The 18139-nt window shown below is 37.3% G+C and overlaps 2 protein-coding genes and 1 long non-coding RNA gene across 16 annotated transcripts in view; 2 read left to right on the top strand and 1 right to left on the bottom strand.

Moving 5' to 3' along the window:
* LOC145549437 (uncharacterized) overlaps positions 1-3984 on the top strand; it is a 6696-nt gene extending 2712 nt beyond the window's left edge. The window contains exons 2-3 of the long non-coding RNA XR_014085422.1: positions 1255-1352; positions 3344-3984. This is a non-coding gene — a long non-coding RNA (uncharacterized LOC145549437). The remainder of the gene's footprint in view (positions 1-1254; positions 1353-3343) is intronic.
* The window catches only part of LOC103457040 (NACHT, LRR and PYD domains-containing protein 14-like), an 86223-nt gene that overhangs the window by 35709 nt on the left and 32375 nt on the right, over positions 1-18139 (top strand). The gene's annotated exons all lie outside the window — the stretch shown is intronic.
* LOC145549488 (uncharacterized) lies at positions 7248-12301 on the bottom strand. Its single transcript, XM_081602004.1, has 6 exons — positions 12210-12301; positions 9999-10313; positions 9653-9919; positions 9039-9299; positions 8216-8497; positions 7248-7474 (listed from the first exon to the last, which is right to left on the bottom strand). Exons 1-6 carry the CDS (start codon positions 12277-12279, stop codon positions 7248-7250), a joined length of 1422 nt encoding a protein of 473 aa, XP_081458130.1. The 5' UTR covers positions 12280-12301.

Genomic DNA, 18139 nt, shown 5'->3' with positions numbered 1-18139 from the left:
GGATTTGTGTAAAATACAAGCACAAAGTAGTTTTAGGTTATGAAAAGAAAGGACAACAATGCACATTTCTGGTGATAATAAATTAACTTTTTTATTGCTGAGAGGTCAGCTAAATAATTAAAAGTGTGTGCAAATTGGATTTTTATTAGTAAATGAATGTGAAAAACTATTAATCATATTAATTACAACAATAGATTCGTTTTTCTTGGTTCATCCCTTAAAATCCAGATAAATAATTTTTGGGTTTAATGTGACAGAAAGTAATTTAAATGTATATAAATTATAACTTCTAGCAATTTAGTTTTATTTGTGTAGTTAAAATATATCAAAATATACCAAGTTTAACCTGAAACTCGGTCAGATCGTTCATAAGGCATAGCCGATTAAAAGTTATCAAAGTTCTGCGTTTTTGTGACTGCTAAAGGGCGGGTTCCAGGGGTCAAAGTTTGTAATACATTTTTTTTATTTGGAATTGTTGGCATTACTTTGGTAACTTTTAAATCTTCATGTTAATTTATTAAATTAAGAACACAAAGGTGGAAATGTTTTATGCTTGTCAGAAAGTTTTAAAAAATAGCTTTTTGATCACTTCCTGAACTTGTAAGATCAGATTTAGATAACTTTTTTTTCATCTAAGCTGTAGGAAATAAATAGTTTTTGTTTTGTTTATATTTTTGCTAGAAATAAACAATCAAGTTGGAACTGCGTCCAAACAAAACAAACAACCAAGGGGGGGAAAAAAGGTTTTGGAGCTTAGAAATGTAATAATAATTATTTTTTTCAAGCCACATTTCATTTCCACATTAAAACAAACATGGTTCAACATTTTGAATAGCTAGAATCCAGATAAAAGCGTCGCATGAAAGTGTGACCTGAGATGCGTAGCAGCCCGACTGTACTGGAAACAATAAGTGGTCTTTGAAAGGTGTGAATATCATGAGGTGTAACCCAACTCCCCGGCGTCCTCCCCTCCCCGGCCCTCAAGTCAAGAACCTCTTTCACACAAAAGCGCGGATAATATTCAATCGTTTCATCTTTCAAGCTGTAAAAAAGGCTCCCACAGCTCAGAGCATTTATAGAAACACCGATTACAATGGAGGAAGAGTCTAAAAAGAGGAAGCTGCTGAGCAAACGGTTCCAGCTATGCAAAAACAACCAAAACGTGACCATTGATCTGAATTTGATTAAATAACTGAGAGTTAAAGGAGGGAAGAAATGTGAAAAGTTGGAAATATCATGTTGTAATATTTCCAGGAGGATGTTTGGCCTTTTCTTTGAAGCAACATGGAGACGGCGGCTTCGTTTCCATCAAGTCATCTTCTTTTTCCTGGCAGCAGCCGCTCCACCCACAGGTGAGCAAAAGTTTATGTACAATTAATAAAACACCTGGGAAAAAGTTTAACCTGCATTTATATTTGCATATAAGAATATTTACGAAATTATGCAAATCTGTCTCTTCCACAGAAAGTTCTCCTGATCTATGCAAAGCACTTTTATTTGCGTAGCAACTGGCAAAACAACCCTTGCTTGGTGTTTGAAAGCAAATACGGCTGATCCACAGTGATCCAAATATAATCTTTTTATGACAGTCTGAACAACACGGATCGGATGTTTTTGATTCCGACCCAGACAACTTGGATTTCAGGTTATAAATCCGATACGCATCTGATCTTTTATGCGATTTGAATCTAACCGCATCACCCGACCGAAACGTCATTGATAGTCGACACACGTCACTGTTGTGGTTCTGATCCGCTCACGCGGGAAGAAAAACAACAAACATGGCGGACGATAATGAGGACTGAGCTGTTAGTGAGCTGGTTCCGGTCGGACAACAACTTTCAAATCACAAGATAAGCTCCACCATTAGCATCCACGTTTACTTCCGCAAACACTGAGAACTTCAACTTCTTCTTCTTCTTCTTCTTCTTCTTCTTCTTCTTCTTCTATGGCGGTTGGCAAAACACTAAGCACGCGCCTTATGTGTGACGTTAGTTTTTACTGCGCATGCGGGACATTTTAACGTAGCCTGTAGTTCACACTGGAGATCAAGTCGCAAATATTGTTTTACGGATTGTTTAAGAACTACGCAAAAACAATCCGATTTCACAGAAAAACGGATCTGAGTGTGAACGTAGCGGAGACTCCTGAACTTATCCCTCATCATTGTCTGACAGGGTTCTTTGTTGCCATGGACACAAAACAGCATCCATTCATCAGCGCACCAATTGACAATTGTCCATTCAGCGTCATTAATTTGAATTGACATGGACCTATTGAGAAAAACATAAAGAGTTACTGTGTTCGATGTGCTCTTCCTTTTAAATTTTGGCATCAGGCGGTGTTTGCATAGATGGCTCCCATGAACTCAATAGGAAAAGTAGCTTTCTAGCTGTGGCTCAGATGACCAAGAGTTTAATAAAAATAAAAACAAAAGCAGCTTTTTACGCACAATCTGAAGTTCAATCAGAGAAAACGTCCAGTTAGAATTACCAACATTATTTCTATTGGCGAATTGCCACAATACTGGGAGCAGGAATGTTTCAGTGATTTATTTATTTACGTCTCCAAATTCTTCTTGGCTTTTGGTGGCGATGCCTTTAAACTGCTTGGGTCAGATGTTTTGGGTTTCGTTCCACAAGCTTCACACAGAAGTTGGCAGGAATTTTGGCCCATTTCTCCAGACAGAACTGGAGGAACTGGGTTAGATTTGTAGGCCAAGTCGCTCACACAAACATCTACCCACACATTCTCTGAGATCTGGACTTTGTGACGGCCAAACGTTGATTTTGTTGCCCTTTAGCCACTTGGTAACCACTTTAGCATTGCGTGGGGTTATTGGAGGGGCCATTTTGACATCTGATGATGTCCCAGATGTCTAAAGTTAGCTAAAATGTAGCATGTGGAGTATCACTATCATGTTGACCAATATTGACTTACTCCATGCAGTATTGTAAACATGCCTATTATTGGAAGAATTAGCTGAAATGCTAATTTTAGCTATCAGGCTAGCATTAGCATGAGTGCTATCACCAGCATGTAATGACTGACTCTATAAAAATGCTCTTATACTTTTTTTGTGATTAGAAGCTAGAAAGTTTGGTAGCTATGGAGTAACAAATAGTAATGCCATTTATGTTTTTGCAAGGTGGGTTGAGAGCAGACAAAAAGTGAAACTTTAACTAGACCTGTATCGTTTAAACCCCTGAGGGCTTTTCTATTTTCACAAGCTTGGATAATAACTTTAGTTGCTACGATTAGCCCAATCTAACCCCAATCTTTTATTTTAGCACTAACCATGTCTATTAAAATCCATAATTTTCCATTAATTCTGTCTTTTTAGTGGACGGATATTTCCTCGGAGACATTAAGGCAGTAGTAAATGGCTGTGAAGACCACTGGGCCCTTCGGGACAGGATCTCCATCCCCAGCCTTTCCCAGACGACTGTATGTGTGAATATTCGCCTGGTTGCCCCTGGACCCTGGGTGGCCTTTTCTTACGGCTCAGTCCGGACACCAAACCCCAATTTAGCTCTTGAAGGGGACGACAACGCAATGTATGGATGGTTACTCCAAGTCCAGCACCGGTTTCCGTTCAAGATGTCCCCGATGACGTGGCACAGGGTGTGTCTAAGGAGGGACATAATGAGAAATGTCTTCAGCCTGGAGGTAACACTGAGTAAAATACGATTAGACTCTTTTAGTTTTATTTTGAAAGTTACCATTTTTACTCACCCAGTATGAGTTCTCCCTGTTTGTTCCTCTTTAGCATAAAGAGTTAGCATAACTAGCTACAGCTTGTTAAAAAAGCAGAAACTAAAAAAAAATGTAACTAAAACTAAAACAATGACTCATGGAGCTATATGGTCTCTCTATTGATTAAGATTGAAACATAAAAGAGGAAAAAAAATAAGTAAAAAGCTGAAACGTCTTGCTTCATGTGATGCTAGTGTTAGCACAGCTAGCGGCTAAAGCTAGCTTGACACGTAGGAGTATAAAACTAGTATTATATGCTTTAAAAAAATAATGAAATCCTGTTTTTTAACTCATTTTGGTTTGAGGTAGATTTATGTGCTCTTGTGTTTTATTCTTTTGCAATTAGAATAAAACAATAATTAATTATGGAGGGAAAATATCAAATAGGTGCTGAAGTTAAACTGCGTGCCAACAGTAACACTTGTCACTATCGTTTACTCTTGCTGCTATATGATATGGGCGGTTTAAAACCAGGACAGTAAAATAAGGAGACTGTACATACAAGCAGACTGGAGGTAGAACTGAACCTACGTAGGCAGTGACCTACAAATCTGGTGATTACATTACACTCTTTACATATTCACTAAAACCTGCAGCTTTCTTTAAATGTATTATGTAACGATTTAATTCAGATTTAAAGAAATATTTTCGTTTTACATAATGCTTTTCAAGGCTGTTTATGTAATATTAATATTTTTGCGTGAGAAACAGTGAAGTACTATTGATCAATACCACTATCAAATAACAATGTACTATATTTGAAAGCAACAATGAAACAATAAAGATCTTGAAACTGTATAAGTATCAGACCCATAAACATATATTTAAGCTAATAGGTGTCAGTTCACTGTAAAAACACAAAATATTACCAAGTATTTTTGGTCCAGTATTTCTTAGTACACTTGAAATAAGAGAAAACTTGCCTACATGTAACTTTTAAGATGTATTTTAAGTCAATAATTCCTTAATATTGATTAAAAATTACTTGTTTCATTGGCAGATTATTTGATTTACAACTTGGGAGAAATATCCTGTTAAAAGTGAAATAATCATTGTTGAAAATAAAAATGTAGATTTTAAGCAATATTAAGAAATTATTGATTTAAAACAAGCTCATATTTCTTACTGAAAAGTTATTTTTAAGTTGGTCTTATTTCAAGTGCACCAAGTTACTTGCACTAACTAGAAACTAGGCCAAAATATTTTGTGTTTTTGCAGTGTTTGCTAACAAACTGAGTGCTAACAACTGGTGAAATAAGTGTTTGAGTAATTGGCAAAAAAGTAAGACTTTATGAAAGGTCAAAAAACAAGATTAGCAAAACAGTTTTAGCATGGCAAGCTAACTAGCTTAAACCTCTGCATTATTACATTCAACCTAGCTGCTTGCTTACAGGTGCTAACAAGTTGTGGGAAGACATGTGGCTTACTATATTTCAACTTTACATAATACTAAAATGTGCTAGCAGCTCAATCCACTGTAGCATTTAGCTTGGGTAAATTTGACAAACATGGATTTAGCTACAACAGCAACCTGATCTTGCAGGAAAAACTTAGAGAAGAGCATAATTTTGAGGTGTAACAAATCCTGGTGCCATGGAAATATTTCATTTCACACACTTTCCTTTTTAAAGTAATATGTAAGGGATACCAGTCAATAACTGGAGGACTCTCATTTAAAATTTTACTGCTTTGAAGATTCAGACATTGAATCTTTAGCAACAATTGGCTAACAAAACATTCAGGGGTTTATCTAAAATAAGTTTGAGAGTGGCCTAAAATGGTTCCTCCATTATCCAAATAATTTAAAGAAATCCTGGTATGTTCTTTAGATCTTATGTCAACAGATTTTGATAGAAAGGTGGATAATCATTTGCAAGATAACAGTTTCTGTCTTTTTTCCAAAGGTTTTGGGGAATTCATGCAAAGAAACTAAAACCACCCAATAGTTATATTTCCTCATATTGATAAAATCAATAGGGACAGTGGCCCAGAAGGGTAAACAAAGTTCAAAATTCATAACAACAAAGGTCACAACGCAACAACAAAAAGCCAAAAAGGAAGTTATGCTAGCATAATTTCCACTTTAGTATAGTTGTGGCTTTTGTTGTAAGTTACAGAAGTTAAGCTAGCGAGTTTATCATAACTTCTCTTTTAGCATAATTTCCATTTTAACATTACTGTACTTCCATTTAAGCTTTTGTTGATGTGTTCTGACCTTTTCAATTCAGCTAAGCTTATTTATTCACATGTCATCTCAAGATACTTTAGAAAAAAAAATCGTCATTACAGTTCAATCATACAGCTTTAACAAAACATACTTATGAAGTTTTGTGTGTTTTGTGGATTTGATACAGTTTTGTATCCCGCACTTCCCGTATCTGCGCCCTCTGTCCACCCCGCTTTTTTCAACTGCTTAATCCGTTGCTAACATGTCGTAACGTGTTTTTCCGAGCCGCCTTTAAACGCAGCATGAGCCCTAAAATGTGTGACGCAGCTGCGCAGGTGTGTGTTAGAATCATGGCAGCAAAAGGCAAAGAAAATGTCACCGTTTTCTCACTCAAACTAACTGTTGATGGTTGATTAATGCCGTTGGATGCAGGTAATGTTAGCTAAATGATGACTAGTGTTGAGAAAAATTATTATTTTGAGTGTTTAACACAGTTTAAACCTTTTAGAATGAATTTCTTAAGTTTGAACAGGTTTGTGTTAGTGATTTAAAACCCGAAGAACTATTGCTGGGTTAAGTATTTAAAGTACAAAGGAGAATAGAGGATCTGCAAGAGAATTTCGGCTCAGACCCCTGGAGTCTTATCATTAAAGACAGGAGGTCATAAATTAACATATGCAGGAAGGTGGAGGACATTATCACTTGAATTACTCTGAGAAAGGGAACTTTGGTCGGTTCACGTAACCAGGATGAGAAGTCTTCCAAACTAACATCTGATATGGTGCAAAAAAACTGAACATAAAATGTTTTAAATCACTAACAGTTAATTTGTAAGACATTTTTCTTAGTTATTAATAACATGCTTTGACTAAAAATTCTATTATCTTGTTTTAGAATTAATTTAGTTAATGATGAATGTATTTGAAATTGTATTATTTCTGACTATATTAGAATCACATGAAAATGTTTTGTTTAGTATTAGAAAATACTTAGGTTTATGGTGAATGAATGTCTTAATTCTTATTTGTTTCTAATTCCTAATTGGAAACAGGAATTGTACTTAATAATTTTCTGTTTATTATCTATTGCTTTTGGTTTGATATCAGGACTAAACCTTGGAGATGCTGAGTGCAGAAGAACAAATTGGGTTTTTGGAGAACTTTTCATTGAATTAAAAGTACAGTATTAAAGGTTTGTTCCTGGCAGAGCAGAAGAGAAACCAGAATTTCACAGCTACCTGTGAGGTTCATTCATTTGTTTCTCTTTGCCCAGATGGCTGTAGAGCCGGATAGTGTTAAGAAAATACATTCAAAATAAGTTAGTTTTAGAATTTATCATGACTTGATTGAAATACCATAATTATAGTTTTAAAATTTATAACATATTCTGAGTGAGGGTCCTGGTGGGTCACTTGGTTGTTGTTATTGTAGTAGGAGTGGGCATGAGTCTCTCCATCTTTCATGTGAATCCAGTGGACGATGGAAACAGAGTCCATGTGAAACATGCAGGGTAAAATGCATCTCTGATTGTACACACAGGTCACCTCGGTATCTGTAATGATGAAAGGATGAAAGTTAAGGTTTGTGGTTCTTCAGTCATGTTGTGTCATGACAGTCGGGTAGAGAATCTTTATCTTCTGCTTATCTGGGTTCAGGTGTGACGGAATATTTTATAATGTGCTCTTCACCGCTCCTTTGCTTTATATTATCTGATAATATAATATAAAGCAGCTGTGAAGCAGACTTCACAGCTGCTCTCACATAGACCTTCATAGTGTCATATAGCAGCAGGAGATCAGTCCTGGATGCTCGATCTAAGTGTTACTTTCCTTTACTGAGAACTAATCAGGTTCAAAGCTCATTCTCCAGGCAGCCTCCTCTATGGACAACAAAGATACAGTTTGCTTCTAGGAGTTTTTATCCATTTGACAATGGCTACACTTCCAACCAAACCATATTCTAAACAGATTCCCTCAGCACGTTGGCTCCATATAGAAATTCTGTCCAGAAAGGTTATGATCAGAATCGGTGACAAAAGGAAACCTTCACAAAGTCCAACTCTCACCAGAAACAGTCTAACTTATACCAGTGATACAGACTGATCTTTAACACCAAACAGTAAAATCCTGAAGAACCCCCATTGAAATCTCCAAGGAAAACTGTCCAACGTTCACAAAATGCACCTTTCATCTTAAAAATTGAGCCTGCTGTGTGTAGTCTTGATCCAGTATTTCTATAAATAAAAATAATTAATGCAAATAAAATGGGGTTCAGAAAGAGTTAAGTATCTCACACGGACAAATCCTCAGCAAGACGTTAGAAAGGATCGTCTCCTGTTCATGTTGGACTTCACATGTGTAAATCCCCTCATGTGCAGAAGATAAGTCCTGCAGTGTGAGATCCCCAGAGTCTGAGACCTTCTTCACATGTTTCCTCCAGGCAGCATTGTAGGAGACGCCGCTCTCCGTCTGGAGCAGGATCATCTGACTGTGGTTGAACTTCCACATGAAGCTTGACAGAAGCATGTTTGACGAGGTGCATCGGATTGTTTCTGGATTTTTAACATCGGTGGAAACTACAAAACAGAGTTAACATTTTCATTTGAAGGGCATAAACAACAGGAAGTATATTTAAGTGCATTTGTGTATTTTTTGTATAGAACATTTTCTAACAGAGGTTTGCACATGCTGCTGCTAGCGCCACCTATAGATCGGCCTGTTCAAATATCATCCCAGTGAGTGTTTAATCGTTGATTATTTTCTTTTCTTGCCATTAAGTTGTATAAAATAGCCCTAAAATGTTTCTAAATGTCCTGTTCTTTAAAGCTAACTGTAGCAAAGCTAAACGTGATTAAAGCATAAAGCCATTTCATTCAAAAAATAATGTTTTTTCTGCTTCTGCAGTCAGCGAACTTCTGTGGTTTATAAACAGTTAACATTGTTATTTACATTTTTTGGATGTGAAATAAATTATTTATTAGATTATTTTAGTTCAGTTAAATATTTCATTAAATCTGAATTTAATCTAAATACAGTTTTTTATTTATTTGATCAGTTATTTGCCTATCAGTCAAATGATGTAAATCTTGTTTTTTGTCGATGCTTTCTGCGTCTTACTTGGTTTGTTGACGATCATTTTGATCGTGTTGCTGTTTGTGCTGATGGTGCAGCTGTAGGTCAGATCAGAGTCTGAAACTGTCAGAGAGCTGCTGATGTTGTAAAGCTGCTGCTCGGTCCACTTGGTAACAGATGTGAACTTTAAAGCCGTGTTGGATGGAGGCTCAGTGGACCAGGTGAGTTCAGGTTGAGGGTGGATCCCCTCTGAGCTGCAGGTGATCCTGTTTCCATCCTGAGAGATGCTGACTGTAGAGACTGGAGCTGCAGACAGAATAAAAAGAAATCAGCAACATAGCTGGAAATAAAGAACGCTCTTAACAAAGATGTTTTATGTTGTACTGTTAGGTAGCAGATAAATACTTCCTTGTTTCCATGCTTGGTCCATGACAGCTCCTGCTGTCATTGGGACTCTCAACCCCCTACACTTTTTTAAAACTTATTTTATGTCTTACAAGCAGCACTATGGTGAAGTCTGGTTGTAAAAATGTGTCTGGAATTTACAACCAATCTAAATGAAACCTTTCTTTATTTATTTGTTAAAAATGTTAATAATTCCAGGGGAGATGTTAGAAGAAGCATCAGACTGAAGTGGTGTTATCTGGGCTGCTGCTAACCTGGTTTTTTAAAAATCTGTGTGATCTTGTTGCTGCGTGTGCTGATGGTGCAGCTGTAGGTCAGATCCGATCCTCCGTCTGGAAATATCGGAGAGCTGCTGATGTTATAAAGCTGCTGCTCGGTCCACCTGAAAGAAGTTGTGGATTTTAAAGGTGTGTTGGACGGAGGGACGGTGGACCAGGTGACTGTAGGCTGAGGGTAGATCCCCTCTGAGCTGCAGGTGATTCTGTTGTCTACATGAAGGATGTTGACTTCAGAGACTGGAGCTGGAAACAAAACCAGAAAACAGCAACTTTAAAGCAACCTTATTAGAAACAAAGAACAATCTTAAGTAATATACTTTACCATCTACATTTAGGTAAACATTTAATTCTTCTCTTCCATTCTTGGTCCTTGCAAAGCATTTGTATTTCCCTTCATCCTGAACCTTCACTCCTGTCAGCAGCAGTGAAGCATTTCCTCTGGAGAGCTGGTCTTTGAAAAGTGACGTCCTGTCTCTGAAGTGAGGGTCCTGGAAGAAACGCTGATCCTGGTTGTAGTAGGAGTGGGCATGAGTCTCTCCATCTTTCATGTGAATCCAGTGGACGATGGAAACAGAGTCCATGTGAAACATGCAGGGTAAAATGCAGCTCTGATTGTACACACAGGTCACCTCGGTATCTGTAATGATGAAAGGATGAAAGTTGTTGATTCTTCGGTCACAGACAAACTTTTGTGTGAGGCATCATGACAGTGGAGCAGAGAATCTTCCTAAAACTCTTTCAGGACTCTTTCATACTCACTTCAGGCCAATGGTTCTGCATCAAGGTGAGTCTGACTACATCTAACCAGAACCTCTCAAATCTCACACCAGCTCAGTTTCCCAGAGAGGTTCCACATCCTGAGGTCCAGCTACTGTAGCCGAGGATCAAACCGCCTTTGGTCACTGTCCGTCCCACATTAGAGCCTGACCTCATAGTCACTGTGTCTGAGCCCAAAGTAAACCCTTCATATAATTTTAATTAAGATTTTACTGCTTTCCTTTCTAGACAGCTGTTTAAGTCAGCAGTGTAATTTCTCAAGTTTTTAGCTTTTGTTTAATGTCTTGCAGCTCCATCTTGTTGCTTGTAACCGTGGGGTGAGTCAGGTGTAAATCATGTGGGATCCTCTCCACTCCTCAAGCAGAGCAGGGCGAAGCAGCACTTCATGCAGGCTGATGAACGTCTGCATGTTATTTACTTCATTTACTATCTGCTGCTCTATTTACACTAGAACAAGTAGATTTAAATAACTTTAGAGCATTATTGACTCAAACAGACCTCACCTCACACATACATGCACATAATCCAGAAGGTCAAAGGTCATATCCACACAGGTTCATATTTCATGAGGTGAAATAATACAATACAACAGAGCAGTCCTACAATAGACGGGTTCTGCAGTAAACTATTTCTGTTCTCATTGTTCTTTTAATCACTTTGTGAAAATGTTTCCCAGCCGGTTCAGCAGGACTCAGGAAAACAAGTAGATCATTTAATCTGCATGTCAATTCTGTCACAGCTTTTAGTTTAATTCAGTTCACTTTATTTATACAGCTTCACTTGTTATCTCAAGGTATTCTGCCATATATATATTCATAAAAAGTGTGCTATTTAACTTGAATATGTATTGTTGTGTCAGGAGATCAAAAATGCATGTTTGATTTTACATTAGAATCATTATCTGTCAGGGTCTGTGTGTTTCCCTTTTTTTATTTCTTAGTTTGTTTTCTTCAGTTTTAGTTTTTATTTTTCACTTGTCTCTGGAGCCGCTATTCCTCGGACATCCACTAGATGTCACCCATGTGCTACCCCTGGAAAGCGGCGAGATTCAACCCGGGCGCACACCTGCAGCTCGTTTAGAGGGCGTGGACATGGATATAAGCAGCAGCTCCGCTCCTTCTCATCGCCTGAGTGTTTGCTTACCTCGGTAACAATCGTTCCAGAGAAAGGAACTCTGTGATCTTCGCTGAACTAACTCCTTGTTGTCTCCCTCGTCAGATGATCCAGCTGTCTCCTCGTTGTTCCCGAGAGATCAGTTTCCCCCGAGTGCTGTGTGAGTCTGTTTCCCCGCTGTGGATCACCTACCTCCTGTGTCTTCCCCCGACGCTACCGGTGTTACCGGTCAGACGTAACTGCTTTAGTTTTTACCTTTTAGTCACAAACATGTTGGTTTAATGCTGACTGAAGGTTTGAGGGTAAAATGTAGTAAATCTACATAATTTACCCAACAGTGATGGACTGTAGCCAAATATTTTCTGCTCTTATTTTAATATCAACTGTTCAGATTTTATGGATCAAATCAGAAATAACTTGCATTTGATTTGTAGAAATTGTTGTTTTATTTGGTTTGGTGTGAATGTCACAGATCTCTTACATGATGCAATTTTTTTTTTATTAAATCCTGTATAAAAATGATCAAGTTTGGTTTTTATTTTAAAGTTTGATGCATTTTGCCTCCTGCCATATTTTGTATTCTTCTTTTAAAAATCAAAGTGTTAACATTAGAGTAAAATCAAGTGATGAATATTTCACTCACCTGCTCGGATAAAAACGGAGCCCTGAAAGTTCAGAGTCACCAGGAACAGAAAGCAACTCGTCTTGATCATCGTTCTGAATGAAACCTTCTCCTCACAGTTTCAACAAGCAGGAAGGACTGTTGCACAACTTTCCTTTCATGCTGTTTTACATACCACTTATGATTAAGCCTTCAAACTGAAATACACTGGCAACAGGTTGAGCTGCCTATAATTTGCTCTCATGCATAAGGATCCATTATGCATGAGTCTTATTTTAGTTGGAAAACAAACTAAAATAAAATAAAAAAAAATCAATGGATTACACTCACTAAGGCACGTAGAGTTTCACTGACGTAAAATAAAATCACAGTGATTGGCTGTAAACGTTGTCACCATGGTTCCCATCTCTATGGTGCAGGTTGGTCCCTCTCTGTTGGTCCAACATCAACCCTGGAGACCAAGACAGGATGCATCTACTCTTCATGTTCTGTTGCTATTTGTGGATGAAGATATGTGTTCGTGTTTAAAACTTTTCATTTAGCTTTTATTGAACACCACAACTACAACTCTGAAGCAAACACAACAAATTTATATGAAGTAGCAGAAAGAAGAAAAAAGCCTTCATCCCACTGATGGTCAAATCACATCAGGTTTATTTGTATGTCATATTTCAGCAATAAGGCAGTTCAAGTTGATTTACATGATAAAAATATAACAAAAAACAACAAAGAAGCTATATATTAAAATAAAGAAAAGTAAGTTATCCAGACTCTAATAATCTATGTTGTCGTTAATTAAAGGCAGCTCTAAACAGGTGGAGTTTTAGCCTTGATTTAAAAAAGAAGTCAGTGTTTCAGCAGTTTTTCAGCTTTCTGGAAGTTTGTTCTAGATTACATGCTGCTTCTCTGTGCTTGGTTCGGGTTCTGGGGATCCAGAGCAGACCAAACAGACATAAGCTACTGACACAAACCTTCAGTCACTACATTTTTAGTAGCTATTGGAATTACGAAAATAAATTTGCTTAATAGAAACACAACAATTTGAAAAATATCTCTTTTTTTTTCAAATTTTGCCAGTTTTGGCACTAAGATGAGTATTTTTTATTGTGCGTCTTATTTAATGGAAACACCTCAATTGCAAAGTTGTTTTTTTCAACATCAGCTGAATATTAATATTTTGTGCACATTTGTAAAGGATATGCTTCTGTAGGGAATCCGCTTCTTCCTGATATTGCAAAACAAAAAGTTTTGCAATACTTTCCGTTTGCTCAGCCATCGATCACCAGTCTGTCTCTTTCACAGATCTGACCAGAAACTGTAGACGAAGTCTCCAACATGGTTTCACTTTCTTCTCTGGGTTGTTCTGGGTCCAAACCATTAAATACAGGCAGAGTTAAATTGGTCACATAGCAGACTTATATATATATATATATATATATATATATATATATATATATATACACAAACACACACACACACAGCACATACAGACAGATGGACAGACAGATCTGTCATGGCTAATTTGTTTCTGTGGATCCATTTTCTTTGGTTGGGTGAACAAACTCTTGCCTAAGATCAGCAGCTGTTACCGATCAATCGGTTGCTCACTGCTGGCGAATGTTTAGTGAGGAAAAGAACACAGTCTCTATTATTTACTATCAATTCCAGCATTACTGGCACCATAAAAGGTAAATTCTCTAATAAAAGACCATACTTTTTTTATTTTCTTTAGGCTGTAGAGCTAATTAAATGACATAAACAAGACCTTTAAACATTATAAATAACACCTATATATCTCCATCAATTATAGGAGGAATAAAATAAGGAGACATGAAAAGCAACATGATCAACTACAGTAAAAAAAAAACATTTGCAATGTATACATAAGAAACTTAACTGAGCAAAAATCTATAACAAGCAAATTAATTAGGTTCACAGAAGAATAACACATCTGGTTGTTATTACCAGGGTTGTTAAACAGATACAAGTAAAAATTCACATTTCTGCTTTTACGGTGCCTTATATATTAATCTGAGAGACTTTTGTTGGTAAAGTCTTATATATAGTAAAAAAAATAAGATGAAACTATTTAGTCTATCAACGTGAAAAGTTTCCTTAGACTCAAATTATAAAATAAAACGCATTCATAGAATCACAATGTCATCAATTTGTGCTTAAAGTAAAACACTTAGCATGCTAAATGTTATTATTAAGTCTGGTTAAGAATAATTAACACAGAAAGCTACAGAAATTAAGAACTGTGAGCTTCGCTGAAGTGAATAAAAGAGAGAAGTTCAAATATATGCTGAGAGTGATACAGCTTCAACTTCTTAAAGGTGAAGATATATCACAGATTTCAAAAGAAAGTAAAAACGGGAGACCACAATAATATAGGAAATAGCGCCCCGTTCATTTCCGGAGTGCAATGGTCCCATTTCCAAATAAGGCATGAGCCTGAAAGTGGTCTATGTCCGCCCCTTTCTGTTTGCTGCAGCGAGGTGAACTTGGATTTCATCCGAGCACAGACAAGTTTTGAGCGCGAGGAGAAAAGTTTGAGTACAAGCATTATATGTTTTGAGAAGAAACACAAGAGGTCCTGCTTTCAAACTGAAAGCAGTGCTCTTGAAGTATGGCAGAAAAATGTCCCCATAAACAAAGAAATGGAAAATGGTTTGAATCAGATTACAGCACCATCGAAACAAAAACCACGTTCAGAAATCATTTAAAAAGCATAGTCAGGATCTTAGCTTACCTTTTTTGGTTGCCCATAGTAACAGACAAAAAGGGGATGCTCCAAGTATTATTGCAATTATCATTGCAATAACTTCACTTGAGGTGACCTTAGCTTTCTCTAGGAAGAAAAAAGTCATATGTAAAAGTCACAAGTTTGATTGCTTCTGGTATTAAGCTTACATAAAACAATGGTGTCAATTTGCCTACTGAAAATTAGGTAAGTAACAAAAATATTATCTGTGAACCAAGTCATAAGAAAATCATGTGATGCCTCATTACTTCCTGTGATTTACACCATCTAATGCCTTGACTTAAATTCAAAGATACAATCTAAAAAAAGAAAGATGCAGCTGAATGAAGCTAATTAGAAAATGTTACTTTTTTTAACGAAGGAGGCTGTCATCCTGTTTCTGCCGCTGCTGACGGTACAGCTGTACGTCTGGTCATGAAGGCTGTCTGAGACCAGCAGAGAGCTGTTGATGATGAAAAGCTGCTCTTCAGTCTGATAGACTCTAGTTGGGCTGTTGAGCTCCACTTTAGATGAGGGGTAGATGAACCAGGTGAGTTCAGGTTTACGGTAGATCCCCTCTGAGCTGCAGATGAGCCTGTTCTCTACCAGCCTTAACCTGACTTCTGTTATTAGAGCTGCAAACCAAACAAATGCATCAACAATGGTAATGATAAATCTCACTAACTAAGATCTACCACAGTAAAGCCAGTCTACCTTGAACCTTTAGCTGAATGAATGACTCATTTCTTCCTCTCTCTGTGCTGCTGTAGCATCTGTATCTTCCTTCATCCTGGATCTTCACTCCTCTCAGTTTTAAGGAGGCGTTTCCTCTGGAGATCTGGTCCTTAAACAGAGACGTCCGACCTTTGAACTGCTGGTCCTGCCGTCCCAGCTGGTCCTCAGTATCATAGTAGGAGTGGACATTATGTCCTCCTGATGTTACGAGATCCCAGTGGATCTCATAACATCAGGGTAAATTGCAGTTCTGTCTGAAAATACATGTAATGGTGGGATCTGCAGGAGGAGATGGAGTAAAACCAGATATTTACATACAGAAATACAAAAACACCTTTGTACTTTTATGAAGTCAGACTAAACTTTTCTTGTCTTAGCTTAGTTATAATTACCAAAATAATTTCTTTTTCTGAAATAGAAATAATGCTAAGCTTGATGAACATTTTGTGAATGTTTTTCTTTGAATTCAGAAGTTTACATATCAGTATCAGGAATAAATGTCTTAAATTATATGACTGGTCAAACCATTTGGGTTTGGTTTCCTTCCACAAACGTCTGATAATTAACAAAGTTCAGTCAGTTGGAGTCTCACCTGTAGATGTATTTTAATGCCACACCTGAATCACACTGATGTTTTGCATGACATGATGGGAAAGTCAGAAGAAATCAGCCAAGATATCAGGAAGAGAATCATGAAGCTGCAAAGGTCTGGTTCATCCTTGGGAACAATTTAGTGATGCTTGAAGTTAAAGGTGCTGCGTTTAGTGAATGTCTGATTTTAACTGTTCCTCTGTCAGCATTAATGTCTAGTCAGCATCTGGTCCTCACAGCAAACTTTACTTTTAAATCTAAGGGCTGAATTACCTGCTGTCATAATGAACCAGCTGCTCTGCATCTTCTCTATCTAGACTTTCTTCCAGGGATGAGGAGCCGTGGCTACAGTTGGATTTTCTGATTAGGTAATTTGTAAATTACATTGTGCTACCAATGTATATGAAACAGGTAGAATATCCAAATGAAGCATTTTATTGTATTATTTTTATTAGGTGTATGTAAATATATGGTTTTAACTGTATATTAAATTAGACTGAGCTCATATTAAAGTGCCAGGCCTGGTTCAGACATGAGAGAGTCTTTGGGAGAGAGTTTGGTGTTACCCTGGACAGGCCCACAGTCAGCAGAAGGAGAGAACACTGGTTTTACTGGTCAGTCATTAAACTTATTCTGGCTTGATCCCACATAGTCAGCCCAACACCTCACCAAGGGGTCCCTCAAGGCCCTTTACTGGGGTATTTGCCCAGTAATTGGCAAAGGTGTTTATATTACTGTTGTGTTTACATAACAGCAGAGATATAAACTGTTGTATATTTGCCTTCATAAAAAGGAAATGTGCAAAACATTTAAAATATATTAGCATGGCTACATGAGTTTACTCAGCCAGGTTTTAGTTTCTCTTTCACTCAAGCACAGAACAAAGCTTTTCTTTCATTTTAACTCTGTCAGTAATGGCCGAAGCGTTCGTCACAAACACAACTGTATTCATCCTTTACAGGTTCTAAAAACACAATGGTGTCTTTCTGTTCGTGAAGTTGTCGTTTGGGAGTTGTTCTAGATTTTTCTGATGCTTGTTTTTGTTCAAAAAATTTATTTCTCACATCCATTTTCTGAACACCCTTATCCCTTGGTGGGGTTGGGAGGGTTGCTGGTGCCCATCTCCAGCTAATGTACACACTGGACAGGTTGCCAGTCTGTCGCAGGGCAACACAGAGATGCAGGACAAACAACCATGCACACACACTCTCACACCTAGGGGCAATTTGGAGAGGCCAATTAACCTGACAGTCATGTTTTGGACTGTGGGAGGAAACTGGAGTACCTGGAGAAAACCCACCATGCACAGGGAGAACATGGAGACTCCATGCAGAAAGACCAGGGCCGGGAATTGAACCCAGAACCTTCGTGCTGCGAGGCAACAGCTCTACCAACTGCACCATTGTGCAGCCCCTATTTCTCACATTGCTCTTGCAAATGATACATCTATATGAAACATTAAAAAACTGCTAACAGAATAACTGAAGAATGAAGCTGCCTTCACTCTCAAACAAAGTTTTTGTTTGTGGAATCAAAGCTCAGGTATCAAAAACACAATTTTTTTCCTGTAAACTATGATTAGCTAATCAAGACCTAACCTTTTAAATTCACAATTTAGTAAATAAAACTCAACCTCGCCCCACCAAATTCATATATTTAATGTCAGTATATTGAGAGCAAATGCAAATTGTTTGTGTGAATAAACTTAGTTAAATAATTATCACATACTTCAAACTTTAAATATATGATTTTCTCATATTCTGTGATTGCTTTGTCCAATATTAAAAAACTAATACTGTTGTTGAGAAAATAAGATTAAATAGAAAATGCAGGAAATATCTGACTTACCTCCATTTGTTTGAGCCCAGTTTAATGTCTGGAT

The sequence above is a fragment of the Poecilia reticulata genome, chromosome 20 (genome assembly GCF_904066995.2).
Source record: "Poecilia reticulata chromosome 20, P_reticulata-male-v2, whole genome shotgun sequence".
NCBI lineage: Eukaryota > Metazoa > Chordata > Actinopteri > Cyprinodontiformes > Poeciliidae > Poecilia > Poecilia reticulata.
Note: the sequence above shows the minus strand (reverse complement) of the source record. Positions and strands in the feature narration are given on the sequence as shown.